A 23,552-nucleotide genomic window follows, 5' to 3' on the forward strand; every position below is an offset into this window, starting at 1 on the left:
GGCCATGGTGGAGAGTTTGGAATCTGATTGATTGATTGCTTCTGTGGACAGGTGTCTTTTTTACAGGTAACACGCTGAGATTATGAGCACTCCCTTTAAGAGCTGTATAAAATACACCTGGGAGCCAGAAATCTTTCTGATTGAGAGGGGATCAAATACTTATTTCCCTCATTAAAATGCAAATCAATTTATAACATTTTCGACATGCGTCTTTCTGGATTATTTTGTAGTTATTCTGTCTCTCACTGTTCAAATAAACCTACCATTAAAATTATAGACTGATCATTTCTTTGTCAGTGGGCAAACGTACAAAATCAGCAGGGGATCAAAAACTTTTTTCACTCACTGTACCTACAGCCTGGCTTCTTTTTTCTTTTTTTTACTCAAACCACCCGCGGCCTGGATTGGACCCTGGCCCGCGGGCTGCATGTTTGACACCCCTGGTGTAGATGTTTCACTTGTCAGTTTCAGCCGAGATGTCTCTCTCTTTTCCTTTTCTTCCCCCTCACTCTCCTACCCTCCTACATCCCCAGTCCCCCTCTCTCTCCTACCCTCCTACATCCCCAGTCCCCCTCTCTCTCCTACCCTCCTACATCCCCAGTCCCCCTCTCTCCTACATTCCCAGTCCCCCTCTCTCTCCTACCCTCCTACATCCCCAGTCCCCCTCTCTCTCCTACCCTACTACATCCCCAGTCCCCCTCTCTCCTACATCCCCAGTCCCCCTCTCTCCTACCCTCCTACATCCCCAGTCCCCCTCTCTCCTACATTCCCAGTCCCACTCTCTCTCCTACCCTCCTACATCCCCAGTCCCCCTCTCTCTCCTACCCTCCTACATCCCCAGTCCCCCTCTCTCCTACATTCCCAGTCCCACTCTCTCTCCTACCCTCCTACATCCCCAGTCCCCCTCTCTCCTACATTCCCAGTCCCCCTCTCTCTCCTACCCTCCTACATCCCCAGTCCCCCTCTCTCCTACCCTCCTACATCCCCAGTCCCCCTCTCTCTCCTACCCTCCTACATCCCCAGTCGCCCTCTCTCTCCTACCCTCCTACATCCCCAGTCCCCCTCTCTCTCCTACCCTCCTACATCCCCAGTCCCCCTCTCTCCTACATCCCCAGTCCCCCTCTCTCTCCTACTCTCCTACATCCCCAGTCCCCTTCTTCCACTACTCCTGCTGGGGTAGAGACAGTGTGTGTGTGCGTGAGGCTCACCTGTGTGGTGATATCCCAGCCATCCTCCAGACTCAGCAGGACAGATGAGCCACTGTCCAGCAGCTCCACCAGAATCAGGGCCAGCTGCAGGAGCTTGTGAAGCTGCAGGGAACACATACACACACAATAATACACTGTCAGTTCATGCCGTTAAGCTGTTCCTGTGGATTCATTGTTATTTTTGGTCTACTGGCCACAGACTCAAAAGAGTGCTGAGTTAAGACTGTGGAGCCTGAGCAGGGCTTCTCCCAGATAATATTGTTCTGTTGTTTATGACACATTTAATGCAGGGCCATAGGCTGTGGTTGTCACTATGATAACTACCATGATAAGCAATTTGGTGGTTCTCCCATGTCTGTTTGAATCGTTATCATTTCCCTTGGGAAAGAAGCTTATAGGATGAGGAGAGAATAAAGAATGAGGTCAGAGTCACACAGCAAGATCATGGAGAGCACGTCGCTGGTTCGTTCTCACAGATCTCTCACGAGGGTCAGTGAGTTGTTGTTGTGGAAACCGTAGGAGGGTGTCTATGTACAGTTGAAGTCGAAAGTTTACATACACCTTAGACAAATACATTTAAACTCAGTTTTTCACAATTCCTGACATTTAATCCTAGTAAAAATTCCCTGTCTTAGGTCAGTTAGGATCACCACTTTATTTTAAGAATGTGAAATGTCAGAATAATAGTAGAGAAAATGAATTATTTCAACTTTTATTTCTTTCATCACATTCCCAGTGGGTCAGAAGTTTACATACACTCAATTAGTATTTGGTAGCATTGCCTTTAAATTGTTTAACTTGGGTCAAACGTTTCGGGTAGCCTTCCACAAGCTTCCCACAATAAGTTGGGGGAATTTTGGCCCATTCCTCCTGACAGAGCTGGTGTAATTGAGTCAGGTTTGTAGGCCTCCTTGCTCGCACACGCTTTATCAGTTCTGCCCACACATTTTCTATAGGCTTGCGGTCAGGGCTTTGTGATGGCCACTCCAATACCTTGACTTTGTTGTCCTTAAGCCATTTTGCCACAACTTTGGAAGTATGCTTGGAGTCATTGTCCATTTGGAAGACCCATTTGCAACCAAGCTTTAACTTCCTGACTGATGTCTTGAGATGTTGCTTCAATATATATCCACATAATTTTCCTTCCTCATGATGCCATCTATTTTGTGAAGTGCACCAGGCCCCCCTGCAGCAAAGCACCCCCACAGCATGATGCTGCCACCCCCGTGCTTCACGGTTGGGATGGTGTTCTTCGGCTTGCAAGCCCCCCCCTTTCCTACAAATATAACGATGGTCATTATGGTCAAACAGTTCTATTTCTGTTTAATCAGACCTGAGGACATTTCTCCAAAAAGTACCATCTTAGTCCCCATGTGCAGTTGCAAACTGTAGTCTGGCTTTTTTATGGCAGTTTTGGAGCAGTGGCTTCTTCTTTGCTGAGCGGCCTTTCAGGTTATGTGGATATAGGACTCGTTTTGCTGTGGATATAGATACTTTTGTACCTGTTTCCTCCAGCATCTTCACAAGGTCCTTTGCTGTTGTTCTGGGATTGATTTGCAAAGTACGTTAATCTCTAGGAGACAGAACGCGTCTCCTTCCTGAGCGGTATGACGGCTACATTGTCCCATGGTGTTTATACTTGCGTACTATTGTTTGTACAGATGAACGTGGTACCTTCAGGCTGATTTCTTTGGATTTTCCCATGATGTCAAGCAAAGAGACACTGAGTTTGAAGGTAGGCCTTGAAATACATCCACAGGTACACCTCCAATTGACTGAAATGATATCAATTAGCCTATCAGAAGCTTCTAAAGCCATGACATCATTTTCTGGAATTTTCCAAGCTGTTTAAAGGCACAGTCAACTTAGTGTATGTAAACTTCTGACCCACTGGAATTGTGATACAGTGAATTATAAGTGAAATAATCTGTCTGTAAACAATTGTTGGATAAATTACTTGTGTCATGCACAAAGTAGATGTCCTAATTGACTTGCCAAAACTATAGTTTGTTAACAAGACATTTGTGGAGTGGTTGAAAAACAAGTTTTAATGACTCCAACCTAATGTCAGACACAACTATATGTATATTGGTGAGTATGTATTTGTGTATATGACGGGAGCTCACTTGAAGGATCCACTCAGAGTCCTCCAGGGCTTTGAGGAAGGAGTCCTCTGTGTCTGAAGACGTAGCGCTCGGAGCACATGCCCTCAGCAGCTTCTTAAAGGCACCTTTGATCTGCCGCGTGTCAGCAAAGTCCACAGGCACCAGTTCACAGTTCAGAGTAGAGTCCAGTTTGAAGCCCTGACAAAAGCGGAGAAATGTCATTGAAAATTAACAGTCCCTGAGAGTCAACTATCACTAGTAGACACAGACATTAAAATAACACTCTGAAAGACTGATTAAAAGACACGTAAAACTCTGACTGACAAATAAATAAAAAAATTCAAACAGAAGACACAGATAGGGAATATCTTAAATACTTGGGACGTATGAGGTAAAAATAGCCCTTCTGTTAGGAAATGAAGTAGAAGTTTCATTTAAGAGAAGACTGTCTCTGTCAATGTGGCCACTGGCCAATTACAGCCACCCACACAGCTGGCGACTCCACCACGCTCACATTTATTTATAACCTCTTTTAGCCAATGAAAATAATATCAATTTCACATTCAACACACACAGACACACTGCTCCACTTGAACAAGTGACTGAAATGAGCAGAATGTTCGAACAGCAGTCCAAATGTAATATTATCAGAGATGTGGGACTGTATTAATAATAAATCATCATTTTGATTAATTGCAATCAAGTCCCCTTATCAGTTTGGAAATGTACAGTCTGCTGGAACTAAACAGTGGTTACACATTCTAGACTGGAGTAACCTGATTCCCCTACACAGTATCTTGTAAAAATTTACCAGCCCTCCCACAGACAAATACTCTTATAACTTTCATCTTACCCTGAGGTGGGACTTCTCTCCAAAAATGTAGAGGGCAGCCTGCTGTTTGAGGAGCTGGGCATGCAGGCTCTCGCTGCCTGCAGGGGGCGCCAAATCCTTCCCTGCCAGCCTGGCGCCAACATCGGCTGCAGACGGGTGCTGGCTGAAGCGGCTGCTGGAACGCAGGCTGGCCCAGACACCTGCAACAACATAGCGAGAGAGGTACAGTTAGAGTTGGTACCGCAGGCCTGTAGAGGGCTGGAACACAAAAGGTGCTAGCTAGCCTGGTCCAATACTCGTGCTCCACTGTTATGTTTGGCATGACAACGAATGACCACAGAGAGGGGTTGGTTAAGCACTAACAGCCTAGACCACCATACTGGGGAAACAGATGACAGAATGGCACATAGCGACATAAAGACTATAGCACATTGACACATTGAAGGGTGCAGACACAGAAATAGAATTTGGACACTAAATCTATGGGCACAGATCTATTCATTCACTAATCCAAGGGGAAGAAACTGAGGGATGCTCATTTCTCTCTGACAAACCACTACCACCAAGATAACTACAATACAGATCTGTATATGCTAGAACTTTTTGTGATAAACCATACTTCCTCCGCTTTGCTTATGCTGCTGTTACTGCCCTCAGGGGCCCGGTCTGAGCCAGGCTGTTGGTAGATAAGGGAAAGGACACCACATTTAGTGTTTAAGCAGCTTTGGCATTGAGTACATTGTCGAATTAAACCGCCGGATATCAATTACAACAATTTAGAGTGAGCTCTCAACCAATCAAAACATCAACCAATAGGCAGGTACCTTACATTCTAAATCCTATCTCGCCTTAAGAAGGCTAGACACACATTGAATACAATGCAGAGGTTAGGCCACGGAGGCCTCATTCCCGAGCTGCCTGTCATGACCGAGCTGAGCCCACAGTACCTCCCATTGGGCCAAGACTGCTGACTGACCACATCCACAACTGCTGAGACATCACATTCAGTGACAAGTGGACTACATTTACCCTGAAGTGGACCACAGTCAGATTATTTTCCAGCAGAGGAGAACCTCAGCCTTGCCCAAGCGCCAAAAGAGGAAGCCACAGAGATACTCCCTATTCCTCGAAAGAGATGAGCACACCGAACACAGGATACATGTCTAACTGTTACAGAGGCATGAGTGCGGGTTAGATAGGATCAATGACCAGGAAATAAGATTAAGATGTTAATAAAGAGGGGTGGAGGAAGAACGGTGGGGCGAGATCTGAAGAGAGTAAACATTTTCACTATACCTTGATTTTGGATTCTCCCCTTAGCGGTAGGTTTTTGGTTTGAGTGAGTGAATAGCTTATCCCTGTACCCAAGCACTGGCAGGTTATGGGTGAGGGGGAGGGGGGTACAGAAAGATCACAATATCAGATGGACATAACATACCGGCACACACCCCAACCGTAGGGGCGACATAACGTCGCACGTAGTCAAAAGGTCACCTGAGGGGTTACAGCAAGGGACCAGGACATGGGGAGCTAGGCTTCAGACTTAAGAGACCAACAGGGTTGGATGGTGGAAAGATATGAATACCAAAGGAAAATATTCATTTGTAATTCAGTCTTGAGATGAACAGAATGGGGGTTAACATGCATGACATAGTACAGACCATGATGTTGTGTAAAAATGAAGAGACGATTATCAAAATCCCAAAGAAGCCCCATGTTATTGGAAATATTTGAACATTTCTTAGAAGACAAATCGAAATCCACTTAATGCTGCTGTGAATGACCTTGAAAGTCATCTTTGGGTGTAGCAATCTTGTGGTTGAATATTACAGGAACTGTGGCAACTAACCCAATAATTCACTTCAACTTCCAGAGAAGACTTCTCTCAAATCATGATGCAGACAGCTGCATGCCAATGATAGACATCTTCCAGATGTGGAGACATCTTCACTGGTCATACCAGACTACTAGGTCACATTTATTTAACAAGCTACAAATAGGCCATGTTGAATAAGAGTAATGATCAACAGATTAATGTGTTTAAATGAATAAGCAGATCAACCTCGTTGTTAACATTACACTAAAGATGCTCTTAAAGATGGATTTTGGAGTCACAGCTTGTGCTATATTTGAAATGGAAACTGCTCAGTGTATTGAACTGGGCCATGTACAGTAATTTGCCTAGCGTGTCATTCCACTTCATACCATTACTGTAAACTGTCAGAAAACAGGATTTTTGCAATGTTGAAGTTGAAATGTGTCAACCCATTTGTATGAAGTTGTGACCTACTAGCATAGTGCTCTAGTGGGGCACATCTGCTGCCTTAATAATCATGTAACACACAGACCATCACCATGTGTATTAATGGCAAATACAGATGACAAATAGCTGAGTCATAGACAAAAAGGGGGCCAGTTTATTTCCAGAACTGCGGTTGCAGTGTGATATATAGGACTCTGAGGAAGTGACACGTGGGTACAGCACTCACCTCCTCTGGCAAAGCTGTTGGAGAAGGGCATGTCCAAATGGACGGGGGCCATCTTTGGTATTCTAGATGTCCTCCTTTCACTGCCTGAAGAGTACACACAGACATGAAACGGGGATAACACCACCATTCAGCTGTAACCAGGACAAACACAGTAACACACACCCAGAGAGCATAGCGAATGAAAACCATGCCTGGATGACTAACCATCTATATTTGTCAGACACAGCATCTGAGAACATAACTACCCCACAGTGTGTCTCAGATTTTACACAAAATGGACACAGACCTGGGAGATTAGGCCAGATTTTTCAATGATAATGCAAGGAGGGATTACTTAAGAGTTAAATGAGGCGAGCTAACATTACCTACATTTAGGGGGGAAAACACTGATTGCTGTGTTTCAATTAGGCCTAAGCCTTGGGCTCACACTCGGCAATCGTGTCCCGTTGCTTAAATTCCAATTAGCTTATCTGAACATAATCAGAAAGTCTGAAGCTATCAAGCCTTGGGAATCCTATTTCCCCCATTAAGACTATTTGATCCCTGCAGACGTAGATCTTAAAGCTGGGAGATGGAGATGGATGCCATTGACATTGATTCCGGGTGTGTTTTGACCCAGTTCCCAGAGACTAAAGATCTATTGCGGTTACATGGGAAACAGAATCCTGCTGACTTTGCGTAGGGTATGTGCTGGTCACACAGCTCTCTGGACTGGCACTTGGCGGTCGGGTGAAGTCTGGGGAGATGGATGGATGGTGACCCCTGGGTGTCCTGTTCCTCTTACATAACCATAACATTGTGCCGCAGTTCCTTCCAAACACAACGGACACAACATAAATAACAGGCAGCGGCCCAGAGGAAACCTCACTAAGATAATCAGCAGAATAACACTGAAGGAACGAGGACAAACACACAAAAACAATAGTGACAGAGTGGGAAAAACACCACCAGTCTAGAGCAGGACAGAGCCCAGAGCAGAGCCCAGAGCAGAGCCCAGAGCAGAGCCCAGAGCAGAGCCCAGAGCAGAGCCCAGAGCAGAGTCCAGAGCAGAGCCCAGAGCAGAGCCCAGAGCAGAGCCCAGAGCAGGGGGTACCTGGTGAGAGGCCGATGAGAGAGCGGTTGGACAGAGTGTTACTGCCGTTCAGTTTGAAGTAGACGGGGATGGAGTTGAGGATGGCCTGTAGATACTTCTCCTGCTCCAGACTACTGGACAACTCTGAAGAGTTGGCAGGGGCTAGAGGGAGAGGAGACCAGTCATTAGACATATTCAACATCAACTGTCTTCAATTTTAGAACATGACTATCTAATGTAAGTCCTTTAAATTCTGTACGGTGTACGCCTTACGAGAATGGTATCAAAAGGTTTCTACAGGTGTGTGTAAGTAAGTCATGTGTGTTTGTACTGTACCTGTTGAAGATTGGTTCTGGGACTTAAAGAGTCCCACCACACTCTTGCCGTGGATGCCTCCGGATCGTAGCAGCACAGCTTTGGTGCGGGGGTGTTTCCAACACACCACTGGCAGGCGGTTGTGTCTGTAACAACGGGCCACCTTCTGCAGGCTGCTGTCCTGCACCGACTGGGGAACCACCAGGAGCCCTGGGTAACTGTGGGGTGCACACACCATCAGCCCATGATGGAGACCACTATTGGGACACCTATGATGGCAGTTTGATCTGATACAACCAATACATGAACACTGAATACACCTCTTCTACATTGATCAGAGCGCCAATATCTGACATGACAAAGTATATGTGTGTTGTGTGCACCTGCGGCAGAGGGAGTAGAGTCTGTTGACTGCAGTGACTCTGAACTGCTCTCCGGTCTTAGAGCGGGCGGAGCTGGCTGTGATGGTTCCCAGGCCCAGCCGCTGGTAGTCACGGAAACACGCCCGCTCCACCAGCTGCTCCATGGTGGACTTCTCCGACGCCCTCAACGTGCTGCTGGGGGGTGGCTCGCCCTCATCTGACACTGGAACACACACACACAGAGAGAGAGAGAGAGAGAGAGAGAGAGAGAGAGAGAGAGAGAGAGAGAGAGAGAGCCAAGGTCAGGTAACTGGTCAGGAAACTCCAGCTTGTCAAAACTCCCCCTCCTCTTCTCCCTTGTAGGAGTTTAACATCAGTCTGCTCATACCTGAGATGTCATCATCCTCGTGCCAGGTCATCCGACTCCCTCTGTCGTTCTTCTTCAGCGTGGTCTGACTCTGACGGCCCATGGTGATCATCCCAGCTCTCTTGGCTCCTTTCACAATGGTCTTGGACAGCGTCCTGTTAGGAGGAGGATGAGGAGACCATAACATCATTTATCATGTCTGATTCCAGCATCAGATAAGGAAGATTTCTCAACACTTTCAGGCGGTGTCGGTTGTGGGAGTTATTACAGGAACCTTTCAACCACATAATGGGATTTGCCATCTAAAACAACTTTAACAGAACATTGAGGTAGAGGTAGAGAGAGGTGGGACTGACCTGAAACCTGTGTTCCTCTCCTTCTGTTTGGGAAGGATGAGTTGGGGAGCGGTCTGGCCCGCTGCGAAGGCGAATGTGCTGAAGATGGACTGAGGGTAGCGGATCCTCTGGATGTGTTTCCTGAAGATCTCCACCATCTCTGAGCTCACCTCCTCATCAAACGCCACTTTGATCAACTGAAGAGGACACAGGAAGCATCAGGGAACATGTGAGCTCATTGCCTCCAGATTAAACATATGGCCTTCCATGGAATGGCTGGAAAATAATAATACATTCATAAATCTAAATGGCTCTGCAGATACGCACATCTGTGAAGGCCAAAAATTCTGCACATTTATTTTCGCATGTTTAATTTTTTTCTTGCAGGGAGGCAAATACTAATAATTGCAAATCGGAAACAGAAAGTACGGAATGTTCACATATTTCACACAGAATGTCTTTCCAGAGTGAGGTCCGCTTCTCATTGACTGCCCTGACCCGGTAGTCCCTCCACTCCCCATCCATCCCTCCCCCAACATCCCACCAGTTCCTGCATGAGAAGAGAGGAGACCTAGCCCCCCCCCCCCCCACCCCCACCCCCCTCTCCTGTGGATCCCCAGCAGCCTGCAGCTCTCAATGAAGGCCTAATAACGCACCCCAGACGTAGACACAGCCCTCTGGCCAGGCTTAGCAACACACAAACACACACTCTAGCTCGCTCACACACAAACACACACTCTAGCTCGCTCACACACAAACACACACTCTAGCTCGCACACACTCTAGCTCGCACACACTCTAGCTCGCACACACTCTAGCTCGCACACACAGGCCCAGCCAGGCCAAGTGATCCCCTCCCCACATAAAGGCCTGTTTTATTGTCCGTGTTACTAAAAAGATAGGAATGAACCATAACATTTTTACAGCACTACATGAATTGTGAAAGACCAAAAACATGTGCACGGTTGCCTTTTTTTCCTTCAAATCAAACTCAACATAGGTTACTTGTATAACGTCCAAGAAATGTATTCAGGCTGGATGTAGGGAAGAGTCTGGAGCATATTCATTCCTTTAATCTCTCCAAATGTCACAACTGATCAGTAATTCTAGGTTCTCTGTGAATCTGTTATACATGTTCTAGCAATCTTATACTTGGCTTGGGGCAAAAGGAGGGAACACTCACATATTTAGACAAACTATGTTAGCATTTATTTAGCATCTAAGAAATAGGACTTTGTGTACTTATACGAGAGACAAGGGAACAGTAAACATGTCGTCGCCCATGAATGATGCAGTGCCACGTGTGACCAACATATTTAAGTTAATTACTATAGCTCACACCTTGGGCCAATCAGTTTTGTAAATGCCGGGTCTCTATGGCAAGACGCATCATTCACCCAAGTTTAGTCAAAATCGGCCCAGTGCTGTCTGAGATATCGCGTGTGACTAACGTACGAACGGTCCCACAGTCCCCTCCACGATGAAATGAATAATGGAAAAGCCTGTAGCATCAAAATCACATAATTTGTACCTTCATCTTCATTATCATCCACATCATCAGGAGTAGGTGTGTGTGTGTTACCTGGAAGGATGCCGAGCGGAGCTGCAGTCCCTCCTGCATGTTCTGCTGCAGTTGGTTCTGGATGCTAATCTTCTTCTCCTTGGTCAAGGTGGACACTGGGAAGCTCCTGATCACTGCCTGCTCCCCCACTGCTCCCACACACAGGACAACACCTCAACATACACTTCTATGCTAACGTACCTCATCCACACAACACATTCAAACAGGCTTCATCTGAAAATGATACCCTATATAGTGAACTACATTGGGAATCCCAAAGTGCACTATCTCAACAGGGACAGATATAATTAAATGCTAGCTGGATGATTTACCTAGTGGGTCGTGTGGGGAGCCCTTGAAGATGATGCGGTAGGAGGTGAGGAAGAGGGCTCCCTCTGCTGGCAGGATGTGTGGTCCCCCGAGCAGCCCCCCCGTAGCCTCCTCTCTGCCATCAGGGTCCAGGACCACCCTCAGACCCTCCGATACAAACTCTTCACCAGGGAGCAGCGCTGGGCGCAGTATCTTAGGCTGGGTGGGACAGAGGATGCACATGTCAAACACACTTCATCAGAACACAGAACATACTGTATGTACAGACACCTGCACACACACCATGTACTTAAGCATGTCAACTAGGGCTGACCCCATTTAGTCCACTGGTTGATTGTCTGGTTGAAAGGCTGTTGGTCGACCAATATTTCTTTAATCGAGCAGTCGCAATTTAATAAAAAAATGTTGAAGGTGCACAAGACACCTGTCTGATTCGCGCCCGTCTCAGTGGACTAATTCATTGCGGAGGCCAAGGGGATGGCACCGTCTATCACTCTAAGACATGTGATGCTGAAATTGTATATAGATATATTATGTAAAAATAATAGTGCAACACTAATAAATCGAATATTATTTTATAACAAATTCGCTTTCTCCAGGATTGGATACGGTCGCTGTCCGCAGTTCTGAAACAATCTTCAGTGCGGCGTAGAATTGGCGCCTTTCCCTATGTTGCTATGTGCATAATAGCAAAGTTAACCAGCATATTGGGATTGAGAACAATGCGGCGGAGGCAGCAGTAGCAGAGAAGAGGAAACAGCCCTTGCCTTAGCCTAATTGTCTAAGAAAATTGAGGAGAGAGGAAACCCCAACTTAATTAAGTCCATAATCATTTACATTTACATTTGAGTCATTTAGCAGACGCTCTTATCCAGAGCGACTTACAGGAGCAATTAGAGTTAAGTGCCTTGCTCAAGGGCACATCGACAGATTTTTCACCTAGTCGGCTCGGGGATAAGAAGCAGCGGCCTTTCGGTTACTGGCACAACGCTCTTAACCACTAAGCTACCTGCCGCCCCAATAATCATCAATAGCTTAACTCTTAAATGTGCCTGGCTTTATAAATCATCCATATACACTACCGGTCAAAAGTTTTAGAACACCTACTCATTCAAGGGTTTTTCTTTATTTTTACTATTTTCTACATTGTAGAATAATAGTGAAGACATCAAAACTATGAAATAACACATATGGAATCATGTAGTAACCAAAAGTGTTAAACAAATCAAAATATATTTTATATTTGACATTCTTCAAATAGCCACCCTTTGCCTTGATGACAGCTTTGCACACTCTTGGCATTCTCTCAACCAGCTTCACCTGGAATGCTTTTCCAACAGTCTTGAAGGAGTTCCAGCATATGCTGAGCACTTGTTGGCTGCTTTTCCTCCACTCTGCTGTCCGACTCATCCCAAACCATCTCAATTTGGTTGAGGTCGGGGGATTGTGGAGGCCAGGTCACATGATGCAGCACTCCATCACTCTCCTTCTTGGTAAAATAGCCGTTACACAGCCTGGACGTGTGTTGGGTCATTGTCCTGTTGAAAAACAAATGATAGTCCCACTAAGTCCAAACCAGATGGGATGGCGTATCGCTGCAGAATGCTGTGGTAGCCATGCTGGTTAAGTGTGCCTTGAATTCTAAATAAATCACAGACAGTGTCACCAGCAAAGCACCCCCACACCATAACACCTCCTCCTCCATGCTTTATGATGGGAAATACACATGCGGAGATCATCCGTTCACCCACACCGTGTCTCACAAAGACAGCGGTTGGAACCAAAAATCTCAAACTTGGACTCCAGACCAAAGGACTATTTACACCAGTCTAATGTCCATTGCTCGTGTTTTTTGGCCCAAGCAAGTCTATTATTCTTATTGGTGTCCTTTAGTAGTGGTTTCTTTGCAGCAATTCGACCGTGAAGGCCTGATTCACACAGTCCCCTCTGAACAGTTGATGTTGAGATGTCTGTTACTTGAACTCTGTGAAGCATTTATTTGACCTGCAATTTCTGAGGCTGGTAACTCTAACGAACTTATCCTCTGCAGCAGAGGTAACTCTGGGTCTTCCATTCCTGTGGCGGTCCTCATGAGAGACAGTTTCATCATAGCGCTTGATGGTTTTTGCGACTGCACTTAAAGAAACTTTCAAAGTTTTTGAAATGTTCCGTAATGACTGACCTTCATGTCTTAAAGTAATGATGGACTGTCATTTTTCTTTGCTTATTTGAGTTGTTCTTGCCATAATATGGACTTGGTCTTTTACCAAATAGGGCTATCTTCTACAATGTAGAAAATAGAAAAAATAAAGAAAAACCCTTGAATGAGTAGGTGTTCTAAATCTTTTGACCGGTAATGTATTTCCAAAGAAATAAGACAGACCTTGCTTCTGTTGCCAGTTTGAGTGTTTATTTAATAGCCTACTGATTCCGTGAGCACCAAGCCTCATGCAACGGCAAAATGTCGGGTAAAGCAATTTCACAGGTTCGTCTGTTTTTAATCCTAGCTATGCTGTAATAAAGGCATAAAAATTGTTTTGGGTTAGAACAGACTGGTATTAATTATAATTTATCTAGTGTTGTTTACACTGATCCAAACAGGCAGAAAAATTATATTGTAATCTAACAGCACCTGTTTGTCACACATAATAAGCACGCAGCTCTCGCTCCTATACCCTGGTTTTTGGTTTTAAACCATTTTAGTTTTTAAATTAAATAACAACGGGAGCTTTCAATAATTAGGCCAAAAATTTTACCGCAATTCACGAATGCATATAACTGTTATTCTGCTGTAATAAAGGTTTTATAGAGTATATATATGTTTATTCTTCGTTAGAACAGACTATGGTACACTTATTTATTTAGTGTTGTTCACACTGTTCCAAATGGTCAGAAAAAAATTATATTGCAATCTAACATTAACTGTTTGGCACACACAATACTCATGCAACGCTTGCTCCTATACCCTCCTTTCTCTTGATCTCCAGTAGTTTCTACAACTAAGTCAAATGTCTTCCACAGATCTGACTTCCCCTTTCCCTCCTGAGCAACCAGTAAACATTTGGCAGTTTCTTTTTCACGTCCTCCGCATCCATTTTGCTGTCACATCTGTTACGGTGCTTAGAGTTTGTTATAACCAATTTATTGATGAGATTATGATAGGTTATAGGTCAGGCCCTATTGGTCAAAAGCATACATTTTTCACGTAAAGAGAGCAAGGGTTGAGGGAATAGGGAATGATTTTCCTAAACAAATGAGGTATTTCGGTAACAGAACTATTGAGTCAGAAACAAGTAAGAAACAAAATGGCTGTAATTATGTTGCAGCTTCAGTACAGACAGCGCGATAAACACTTGCTGTGTATGTTCGCTGCAGCAGGGAGGAGATAGACAACGTGCACCAGTCACACAGGCACTCACTGTCATTTCATTTTAACCCAGCGTGGCCATCGGGCTCCCTTCTTGAGTCATTTGTGTGTCTTACCCATTTAATCAAACAGTGGGCTTAAAGCATCAGACAAGCTCAGTACATATAGTTGATTTTATTCAAACACATAGGGTGTGTCTATATATGGAAAAATACACGTTAAAAAATTTAGACCAATAGATTAGTTGAAAGAACAGATGACTCTCGGTCGACCAATATGTTTTTTTTGGGGGGGGTGGCGGGGGGTCGGGGACAGCCCTAATGTCAACATCAGTGCATTAGATAAGGATAGATATCAACACACACGTCGCACCTAAACAACCACTGAGCATATCGAAGACATAAATGTATCTCACACACATCATTATCATGTCATAAAAGCAACACATCACCAACACACAGTGTGTCGCAAGCACACTCAGCATCATATAGCGTTTAACACAGCTAGCTACAGTCACTGATGCTTTACCAAGAAAAACAAGCTTGTGTTCCGTGGAGACTAATCATCAGTAATACTCCAAGTCAATAATTTGGTCCTTAGGTACATGCAAATCTTTACATTTTTTTACAACTACAATAATTAATTTAGTTCATTTTTATATATGCATTGAGTGTAGTCCGCGCAACATCTTTTCAGTGACCTTCTGAATTATTAACTCAACTCTTACACCACACTACCACAATATATTGATTTATATTCTTCAAGAAATGCTGGAGGATCCAAAGCAAACCCCTGATCAATGAGCACTGACAACAGCTGAACATTTGCTTTGAGGTGCTTCGTAGCAACCTGTAAATCCAAACTCCATTCCAATGTGTTGGGAATTGGTTTCTCTTCAGCTCCGCAGCAGAGCCAGGTCTGAAAGCAGCTGGTCTAACACTGCTCCGCCTCTCTAGCTCATCAAACTGTAGCCATGTTGAGCACCCCTGTGTGAGGGGGCCTATACAGTAAATGCCCTCTAGTCAAAAGGGCATGGTTCAGTGCAGTGTTCATGTCTTCTATGGGGAACAGAATGGCATCACTGTGAGCACAGCCTTTACACACACACAGTGAGTTCTGTGTTTACTCTCTTGCAGAGGAAAGCTCTGCTCCACCATGATGACACATGGAACCTGAAGGGACATCCATGCTAAGGTCAGGCCGGTCCAAAGGCTGTGCGGTTGAGTTCTGGTCCAGTCTAGCCAAAAGATAAGAGGAGGAACATGGTCCTACTGGTGTTGGATGGCCCAGGGCCAGGGGCCAGTGTGTTAAAGGCTCCAACGGTCCCCCAGCACCCCAATGAGGCTGCCAGCTGGGACTCTAACAAAGTATTCACCCCTAAACACACACACTAGACAACCCACCCACCTACGCCAGAGATATCAGAGCCAGCGATAGCCACTTATCACAGTGACCCTTTTCACTGCTTGTAGCTTGGAGTGCTCAAGGTACACCACTACTACCAGCTCCATTAACTGAATGTTTAATCCCGACAGACCCAACAGCGCTACCTCCTCCTCCCCCTGAACCTTGGGCCAAAGCAGTGGCAGGTTCCACATACAGGCAAGGACAGCTCCAACTCCACGAGTCATAAATATCTGTGCTGATGGCCCACCAGGGTCATTCCTGTGCTTGTTTACAGAGTTCACAGGATTTAATGTGCTGCTGGCAGCAGAGCTGTGCACAACGTGGTCTCAGCTATGAATGTCAGACACAAGGCCCTGCCAGACAAACATACACATCAATTACACTGGACCTGACTGGGCCCGCAGTGTCCTGGGAACGAGCCGACTAGGAGGAGAGCCCTTATCAAGAGCTGGCAGTGTGATAAGGCGCACAATATCATCCAGGAGTACTGTAAACTGGCTTCACCGTAAAAACCCCAGTCTGATGGTTGATGAGTGATGACAATCTGATGACTGCAACATTACTGGATGATAGGCACTTCAGCTACAGAACACCACTTCCAGTAGAATAGGGGTTCTAACACCACTTCTAGTAGAATAGGGGTTCTAACACCACTTCCAGTAGAATAGGGGTTCTAACACCACTTCTAGTAGAATAGGGGATCTAACACCACTTCCAGTAGAATAGGGGTTCTAACACCACTTCCAGTAGAATAGGGGTCCTAACACCACTTCCAGTAGAATAGGGGTTCTAACACCACTTCCAGATAGAATAGGGGTTCTAACACCACTTCCAGTAGAATAGGGGTTCTAACACCACTTCCAGTAGAATATGGGTTCTAACACCACTTCCAGTAGAATAGGGGTTCTAACACTACTTCCAGTAGAATAGGGGTTCTAACACCACTTCCAGTAGAATAGGGGTTCTAACACCACTTCATTATCAAAGGACACAGGTTTACTTCAAAGGCACAACAAAATTACTCCATTAATGAGAATGATTTTGATAACATTTTGATGACAGATTACAGAGTTTCAAATGGTACTAATATTCATGATTGATAAACTCAATTTATATTCAGACAGACATTTAGAGAACTCTGTGGCCCAGTGCAGGGCAGCACCTACCATCTGAATGGGTGGCCCAGTGCAGGGCATCACCTACCTTCTGAATGGATGGCCCAGTGCAGGGCAGCACCTACCTTCTGAATGGGTGGCCCAGTGCAGGGCAGCACCTACCATCTGAATGGGTGGCCCAGTGCAGGGCATCACCTACCTTCTGAATGGATGGCCCAGTGCAGGGCAGCACCTACCTTTCCGAATGGGTGGCCCAGTGCAGGGCAGCACCTACCTTCTGAATGGGTAGCCCAGTGCAGGGAAGCATCTAAATTCTGAATGGGTAGCCCAGTGCAGGGAAGCATCTACCTTCTGAATGGGTAGCCCAGTGCAGGGAAGCATCTACCTTCTGAATGGGTGGCCCAGTGCAGTGCAGCACCTACCTTCTGGATGGGCGGCAGCCTCCTGCTCTCCCTGTGGACTGCCTCCAGAGTTTCCATCTGCATGGCCACGATGCCTGGGGTCAGATGTCATGACCAGTTAGCACGATGTCATCCACACACAAAAACACATCCACATAAGTTAACCAACCCAGGTAAACATAAACACACACACACACCTACTTACAACCCAAGGAAGCCTATATTTACAGATTTGAAGGCCACCACCTACAGTGAGCTACAAAAGTATTGGGATGATACAATGACTATGAGGTTAAAGTGCAGACTGTCAGCTTTCATTTGAGGGTATTTTCATCCATATCGGTTGAACTGTTTAATCAAGCTTGTAACTCTACAAATTTGTTGGAAGCATTTGCTGTTTGTCTTGGTTGCGTTTCAGATTATCTTGTGCCCAATATAAATGGTAAATAATGTAGTGTGTCATTTTGGAGTCACTTTTATTATAAATAAGAATATAATGGTTGTAAACACTTCTACATTAATGTGGATGCTACCATGATTATGGATCATCCTGAATGAATAGTGAATAATGATGAGTGAGAAAGTTAGATGCACAAATATCACCCCCCCTACATTAATGTAGAAGTGTTTAAAAACATAATATTCTTATTTACAATAAAATAAAAGGGTTAACTGATAAAGCTGACAGAATGAGGACAGTGGGAGTTTGCTACTGAAGTCAGAGGTCACAGTGCTTGCTAGCTACAGAGCTCCGGGATAGAGGTTGTATTGGGGTTTAATTGACATTGTATTGGGTAGTATTGAGGTTGACTGGGAGTCGTACGGTACCTGGGATCATGCTATGCAAACTCTTGATGTGGTCTTGGCTGACGCCACTCTCTGTGCACACCTTGTCAATGAAGCGGGCGATGAACCGTACCACAGAGTTGGCCACGTCGCTGTTCTCAGAGTCCTCAAAGCCACTCTCTGTGTCAAAGCTCTCCGCCACACTGCCTGCAATACTGCAAACACACATTTAGTCAGATTTTAGTCTGCATTAATGGCATGAGAATAGAACACAGACTGCAGAGAGGGATGCTTGAAGTTTTCCCAGAGATGCACATGACGATATAGTGTGTCTGAGGTCTGTGAGCATGGCACACCAGCAGTCTGGCGAGAGGTCAGCTGTGATGCCATGACCTCTCACTCGGCTCACGCGGTCTCTTGGCCACGCTACACGTTTCACATGAGACGGTGATGTAATGTTCTGCAGGGTTTACAAACACACAGATGAGATCCAGAAGTCTCTCTGTGAGAAACAAAACAAGTCTGGGGCAAGAACCAAAAGAGAGAAAATAACAACCACTTAAACACATTAAGGACATCGCCTTCCCCCCCCCTACTCATGAAACTAGCGGCAAAACAAGAACTAAAGGATTCATTATGGTGTAGTCTGGAACATTCTTCATGTAATCAACTCAAAGGGCCTAACATCTCCTGTAATAGGCTTCAGAGGGGACTAGCTAGGGGGCTACTGTGTAGCAGCAGCGCATACAGAAAGCGAAAGTGAGAAACTCAGGATATGGCCTTGGCAGACCCTTCTCCATTTCTGAGAAAAGCCAGCCCCCCTACGTGTGCGAACTTTATAAAATTGGTACACATTACATTATTGTTAGTGCAGAGCACTGGAAATCCCAATCTTTGGTTCTTTTGGTTGAGTGGAGGTCGCTCCCCCCTACAGACAGGCTGAGTGTGTTACCCACCCTAGCAGACCTGAGGCTGTAACTCCAGCAGGTGATAGGATGGATGTGGGAGTGGGCAGGATATGGCCGAGGAGGTGCTGGACACTGATCCGCTTTAGAGGAGAGGAGAGTGGATCATGTAGACGGAGAGTAACACCATGTTCACCCACACACTTATCATCACCTTATTACAACATACAAAAAACTCCCCAAGCAAGAGAGCTATCGTCCAAGATAACAACCTCACATTTGAGCTCTTTTTCTCTTTCTGATCAAGTGCATTTCACTCTAGGGGGCCATGCACTTCTGTGTGCTGTGCCAAAATAACTGTTGATATATCTGTGGGGAATAGATAGGAGTCAGATAGAACTGACTGCATATCAGTGGGGTGCAGTGATGTGCAACCAGCTGCTCTGCTTGCCTGTTGGTGACGATGCTGTTGCTGCCGCTCTCCCAGTCAGCGACAGGGTTGGCTCGGAGCAGCTTGTTCTTGCTGGTGTCCAGCGGGACCAGCAGGTAGACCAGGAGGCTGGCGTAGTGTATGGCCTGGCTGAACACCGTGCTCTCCTCATTCTTCACCAGCTCCTGCTGCTTCTCCTTGCTGAGGCAGGGCCAGGCGCGCAGCTGCTCCGCCGCCAGGTCCATTGCCGTGCGCTCCGAGGCGCTGGGGGCCGCTGGGGGAAGGGGACCCTGCTCCTGAGGGGGGGAGAAAGATATGGTTCAGTGTCATTCTGCAAATGGGGCTAAAAAAAATGAATAGAAAAACTGCCATTATATGGCTCTGAAACCTCTCATTCCCTTACCTTTAGCCTGGCAGTGATGCCTAGTTTGTCTTCAGGGGCGGTGAGGTACAGGGCTCGGATCTGGTTCTGGACCTCGCTGTAGAACGTGGCCTCCCAGAACTGCTGATTGGTCCAGATGGGATGGTCCTGGACACAGGTGTAGGCAAACTGGCTCACCCCAGCCGGCAGTTTCTGCAAACACAAGGGAATATTTTGACTGCAAGAGGCTGTGGAGTAGATGTTTTCAACAGCTTACACTGAGGCTCTGACCAGGCAAATGTTCAGATGTGCTGAGTGTCCGCTTTTGACTTAACATACAAGAGAGTAGTTTGGGCTCACCGTCTCACAACTCGTGAAACTAACTGGGCTGTGGTGAGCATAGCTTGTAAAGAAGACCATTAAAACCTGGGTGAAAATAGGAAAATAATCCAAAGCTGCCAAAGGTTTCAAGCACAATCAATCATTTCTCATTGGCCATAAGTTTTTCAACACTTACAACACCATACCAAGAACGTTAGACTCCCGCTCTCTCGCTGGATGAGTACTAAAAACAGGGCCCTGTAGTTTTTCCACAGTATGAATAGTGAACTGAAGCACCTGTTTGCACACAGCACCTAGAGAGAACATGCAGCTCTGCTAAAGCCATGAAGACTGTTCCTATGCCCCGATATAAACACATGAATGTTGGGCAACAGCTATAGCACCTACTAGTCCTGGACCCAAGAACACAGAGTGCCAACACTGTTTGTAAATTAACATCCTTACAACCCCCCTACCTCTATGTTCATCTCTTCCCCCTGACCGAGTCTGAAGGCCATGCGTCTTTCTTTAGTGATGCTCAAGCCTCTTATTAGATTAGCTTCTGATTTCTCCCCTGACACAATACAACACAGCGCTGTTCATTATTGCTTTGGTTCTCCCTGAATGACCAGCGGCAGTGGGGCTACTGTAGTTACCAGAGGCTGCAGAACTAATAATAACTAAAATAGCTACAGTCCCGGCACCCTGCTGAGGCTTACCCGAGGGCAGGGGTCCGAGCACAGAGCCCTGGGGGAGTGAGAGAGCAGTGTGAGGAAGTTCAAAGGTGAGACTGGAGCTGGAAATGATTCTAGTGTAAGTTGGTCTGTGTATCTCATCATCTCTCCTCTCCAGAGAGGTTTGAAGGCCGTTGGAGTGCAGCAGTAGACCGTCTGCTCTGCTCCCTCCCTCCCTCCCTGCTCAGGACAGCCCTGCACCTTGCGTCGTATCCCTCTGATGTAAATTATAAATCCACTACTAAGCCTCCTATCTAAACTGCTGTCACAAAGACATAATTCACCTCCAAATGTACGCAGTCCGTCAGCGTGCAGCTTTATATCGTTAAGGAAGTAAGGAGGATGACGCCAATGTCAAAGCTCGTATGGATAGTTTCATTCCCCCAGGAATGTTTTATACACATTACATCTTCCCAGGAACACCGTGTCCTCCGCTAGCACTCAGTCATTTACAGGGAGCTGGGCTAACAACCCTCTGTCGATCAGAGACAAATCTGACACGGCCACAAGTGCTTTCAGGACAAACTGTGGCGCTAATAGATTTACAGATTACCTGAGTGGATTAACGAGTCTAGACTAAATGCACAGAGGTCAGTGTTAAAGGATGGAAATGAATTAACCGTGTCCATTCATGGAACAGTAACCAATAAGAAAAACAAGAACAGTAGACATGTTAATGCAGTTGTTCTTCTGGGACCTGCACCAGAAAACAATATTTACAATATTAGTCATCATGTTCTCATGTCATATGGTGTGGGTCTTGCAGCAGATTGAGTGGAGATGTGTGTGTCTTCCCATGTTAAACACAGCCTGCTCAGTTGTCTGGAGGTCAGGTTGACCGCGGTCGGTTGGCTCTCCCTACTCTGATAGCAGAGGGGAGCCAGGGCCTAGGCTGCAGTCAGAACCTACTACACAGAGCACAGGGACAAGAGAAGACAGATGGAGGTAGATGACCCTCAGAGACACATATGAACGGTCCACTTGCCAAATGCAGAAGAGGAATGCAGGGCTGGAAAAGAGGAAAACAAGCAATACAAGGCAGAGACAGACAGACAGACAGAGACAGAGAGAGACAAACAGAGAGAGAGAGAGAGAGAGAGAGACAGACAGAGAGAGAGGCTCTTTTCACAAACACAAACAGACCCCACAGAGCCCCAGGACAACAACAACAACAACACAATTAGACCCAACCAAATCATGAGAAAACAAAAAGAGAATTACTTGACACATTGGAAAGAACAAACAAAAAAACAGAGCAAACTAGAATGCTATTTGGCCCTAAACAGAGAGTACACAGAGGCAGAATACCTGACCACTGTGATTGACCCAAACTTAAGGAAAGCTTTGACTATGTACAGACTCAGTGAGCATAGCCTTGCTATTGAGAAAGGCCGCCGTAGGCAGACCTGGCTCTCAAGAGAAGACAGGCTATGTGCACACTGCCCACAAAATGAGGTGGAAACTGAGCTGCACTTCTTAACCTCCTGCCAAATGTATGACCATATTAGAGACACATATTTCCCTCAGATTACAGCGATCCACAAAGAATTCGAAAACAAACCCAATTTTGATAAACACCCTTATCTACTGGGTGAAAAACCACAGTGTGCCATCACAGCTGCAAGATTTGTGACCTGTTGCCACAAGAAAAGGGCAACCAGTGAAGAACAAACACCATTGTAAATACAACCCATATTTATGTTTATTTATTTTCCCATTTGTACTTTAACTATTTGCACATTGTTACAACACTGTATATATACATAATATGACATTTGAAATGTCTTTATTCTTTTGAAACTTCTGAGTGTAATGTTTACTGTTAATATTTATTGTTTATTTCACTTTTGTTTACTATCTACTTCACTTGCTTTGGCAATGTTAACATACATTTCCCATGCCAATAAAGCCCTTAAAATGAAATTGAAATTGAATTGAGAGACAGACAGAGAGAGACAGACAGACAGACAGACAGACAGGGAGAGAGACAGGGAGAGAGAGAGAGAGAGAGAGACAGAAAAAGAGCTCAAGGTCTGGCTAGGGGATCCCAGAAGGATGATGTTAGGGTTTATGACACGACTTGAGGGAAAAGGTGGTAACTCTTCAATAATATAGTATTTCCCATAGAGCTAGATAGATAGTGAGAGAGACAGAGACATATACAGAGAGACAGCTCAGGGTGTGTTCATCAGCTCTAAAGGGAGGTACGATGTCTCATAGCTCTGCTGGTTGACCTGTATGTATCTGGACACTGGAGGAAAAGAGACGTGTTTGATCCGTGACCAGAATTGGGCAACAAAATAGTTTATGGTTGTTTTGGAGCAAATCACTTGGTGTCCATGGGTATAAAAATAGTCCTTTGTGACAGAGACTCTGGGGGAAGAAAATATCCCGACAGGACCAATCAATCTTTCTAGATTTATTCCCCATGAATCACTATTGTGTCATTGGAGTTATTTGCGTCCTGTAGCACTGAAGACGTCTCCATCCAAACAATGTATTTACACAAATGACTGAGTCAAACAAACAGAGGAGACAACATGTTGAAAAGCGTGGAACAAACAAGTCCATCACGCCATACGTATACATGCGGGATGTACTGTGAACATAAATGTTCTACAACGTAAACAAAGACGAGTCCAGCTCTAGACGTCTCACAGGGACACAAAGGTCACGCCGTAAGTCATCCGTCCTCCCCAGGACCAAACGTAAAACAGCTTGACAGGGAAAACCTTCCAAACCCTCCACG

At 45.5% G+C, this 23,552-nt stretch overlaps 1 protein-coding gene across 1 annotated transcript in view; it reads right to left on the bottom strand.

The window, feature by feature from the left end:
* LOC311111685 (myotubularin-related protein 13-like) overlaps window positions 1–23,552 on the bottom strand; it is a 134,713-nt gene that overhangs the window by 9,389 nt on the left and 101,772 nt on the right. The window contains exons 18-32 of the mRNA XM_084154477.1: window positions 19,791–19,961; window positions 19,409–19,683; window positions 18,095–18,267; window positions 17,288–17,361; window positions 10,979–11,174; window positions 10,668–10,795; window positions 9,107–9,282; window positions 8,772–8,905; window positions 8,405–8,606; window positions 8,043–8,239; window positions 7,728–7,868; window positions 6,635–6,718; window positions 4,167–4,345; window positions 3,335–3,511; window positions 1,209–1,310 (exon numbers count right to left, since the gene is read on the bottom strand). Coding sequence (XP_084010603.1) covers window positions 1,209–1,310; window positions 3,335–3,511; window positions 4,167–4,345; window positions 6,635–6,718; window positions 7,728–7,868; window positions 8,043–8,239; window positions 8,405–8,606; window positions 8,772–8,905; window positions 9,107–9,282; window positions 10,668–10,795; window positions 10,979–11,174; window positions 17,288–17,361; window positions 18,095–18,267; window positions 19,409–19,683; window positions 19,791–19,961 — 2,409 coding nt within the window. The remainder of the gene's footprint in view (window positions 1–1,208; window positions 1,311–3,334; window positions 3,512–4,166; window positions 4,346–6,634; window positions 6,719–7,727; window positions 7,869–8,042; window positions 8,240–8,404; window positions 8,607–8,771; window positions 8,906–9,106; window positions 9,283–10,667; window positions 10,796–10,978; window positions 11,175–17,287; window positions 17,362–18,094; window positions 18,268–19,408; window positions 19,684–19,790; window positions 19,962–23,552) is intronic.

Source organism: Coregonus lavaretus (assembly GCF_964263955.1).
Source record: "Coregonus lavaretus genome assembly, chromosome: 37".
Taxonomy (NCBI): domain Eukaryota; kingdom Metazoa; phylum Chordata; class Actinopteri; order Salmoniformes; family Salmonidae; genus Coregonus; species Coregonus lavaretus.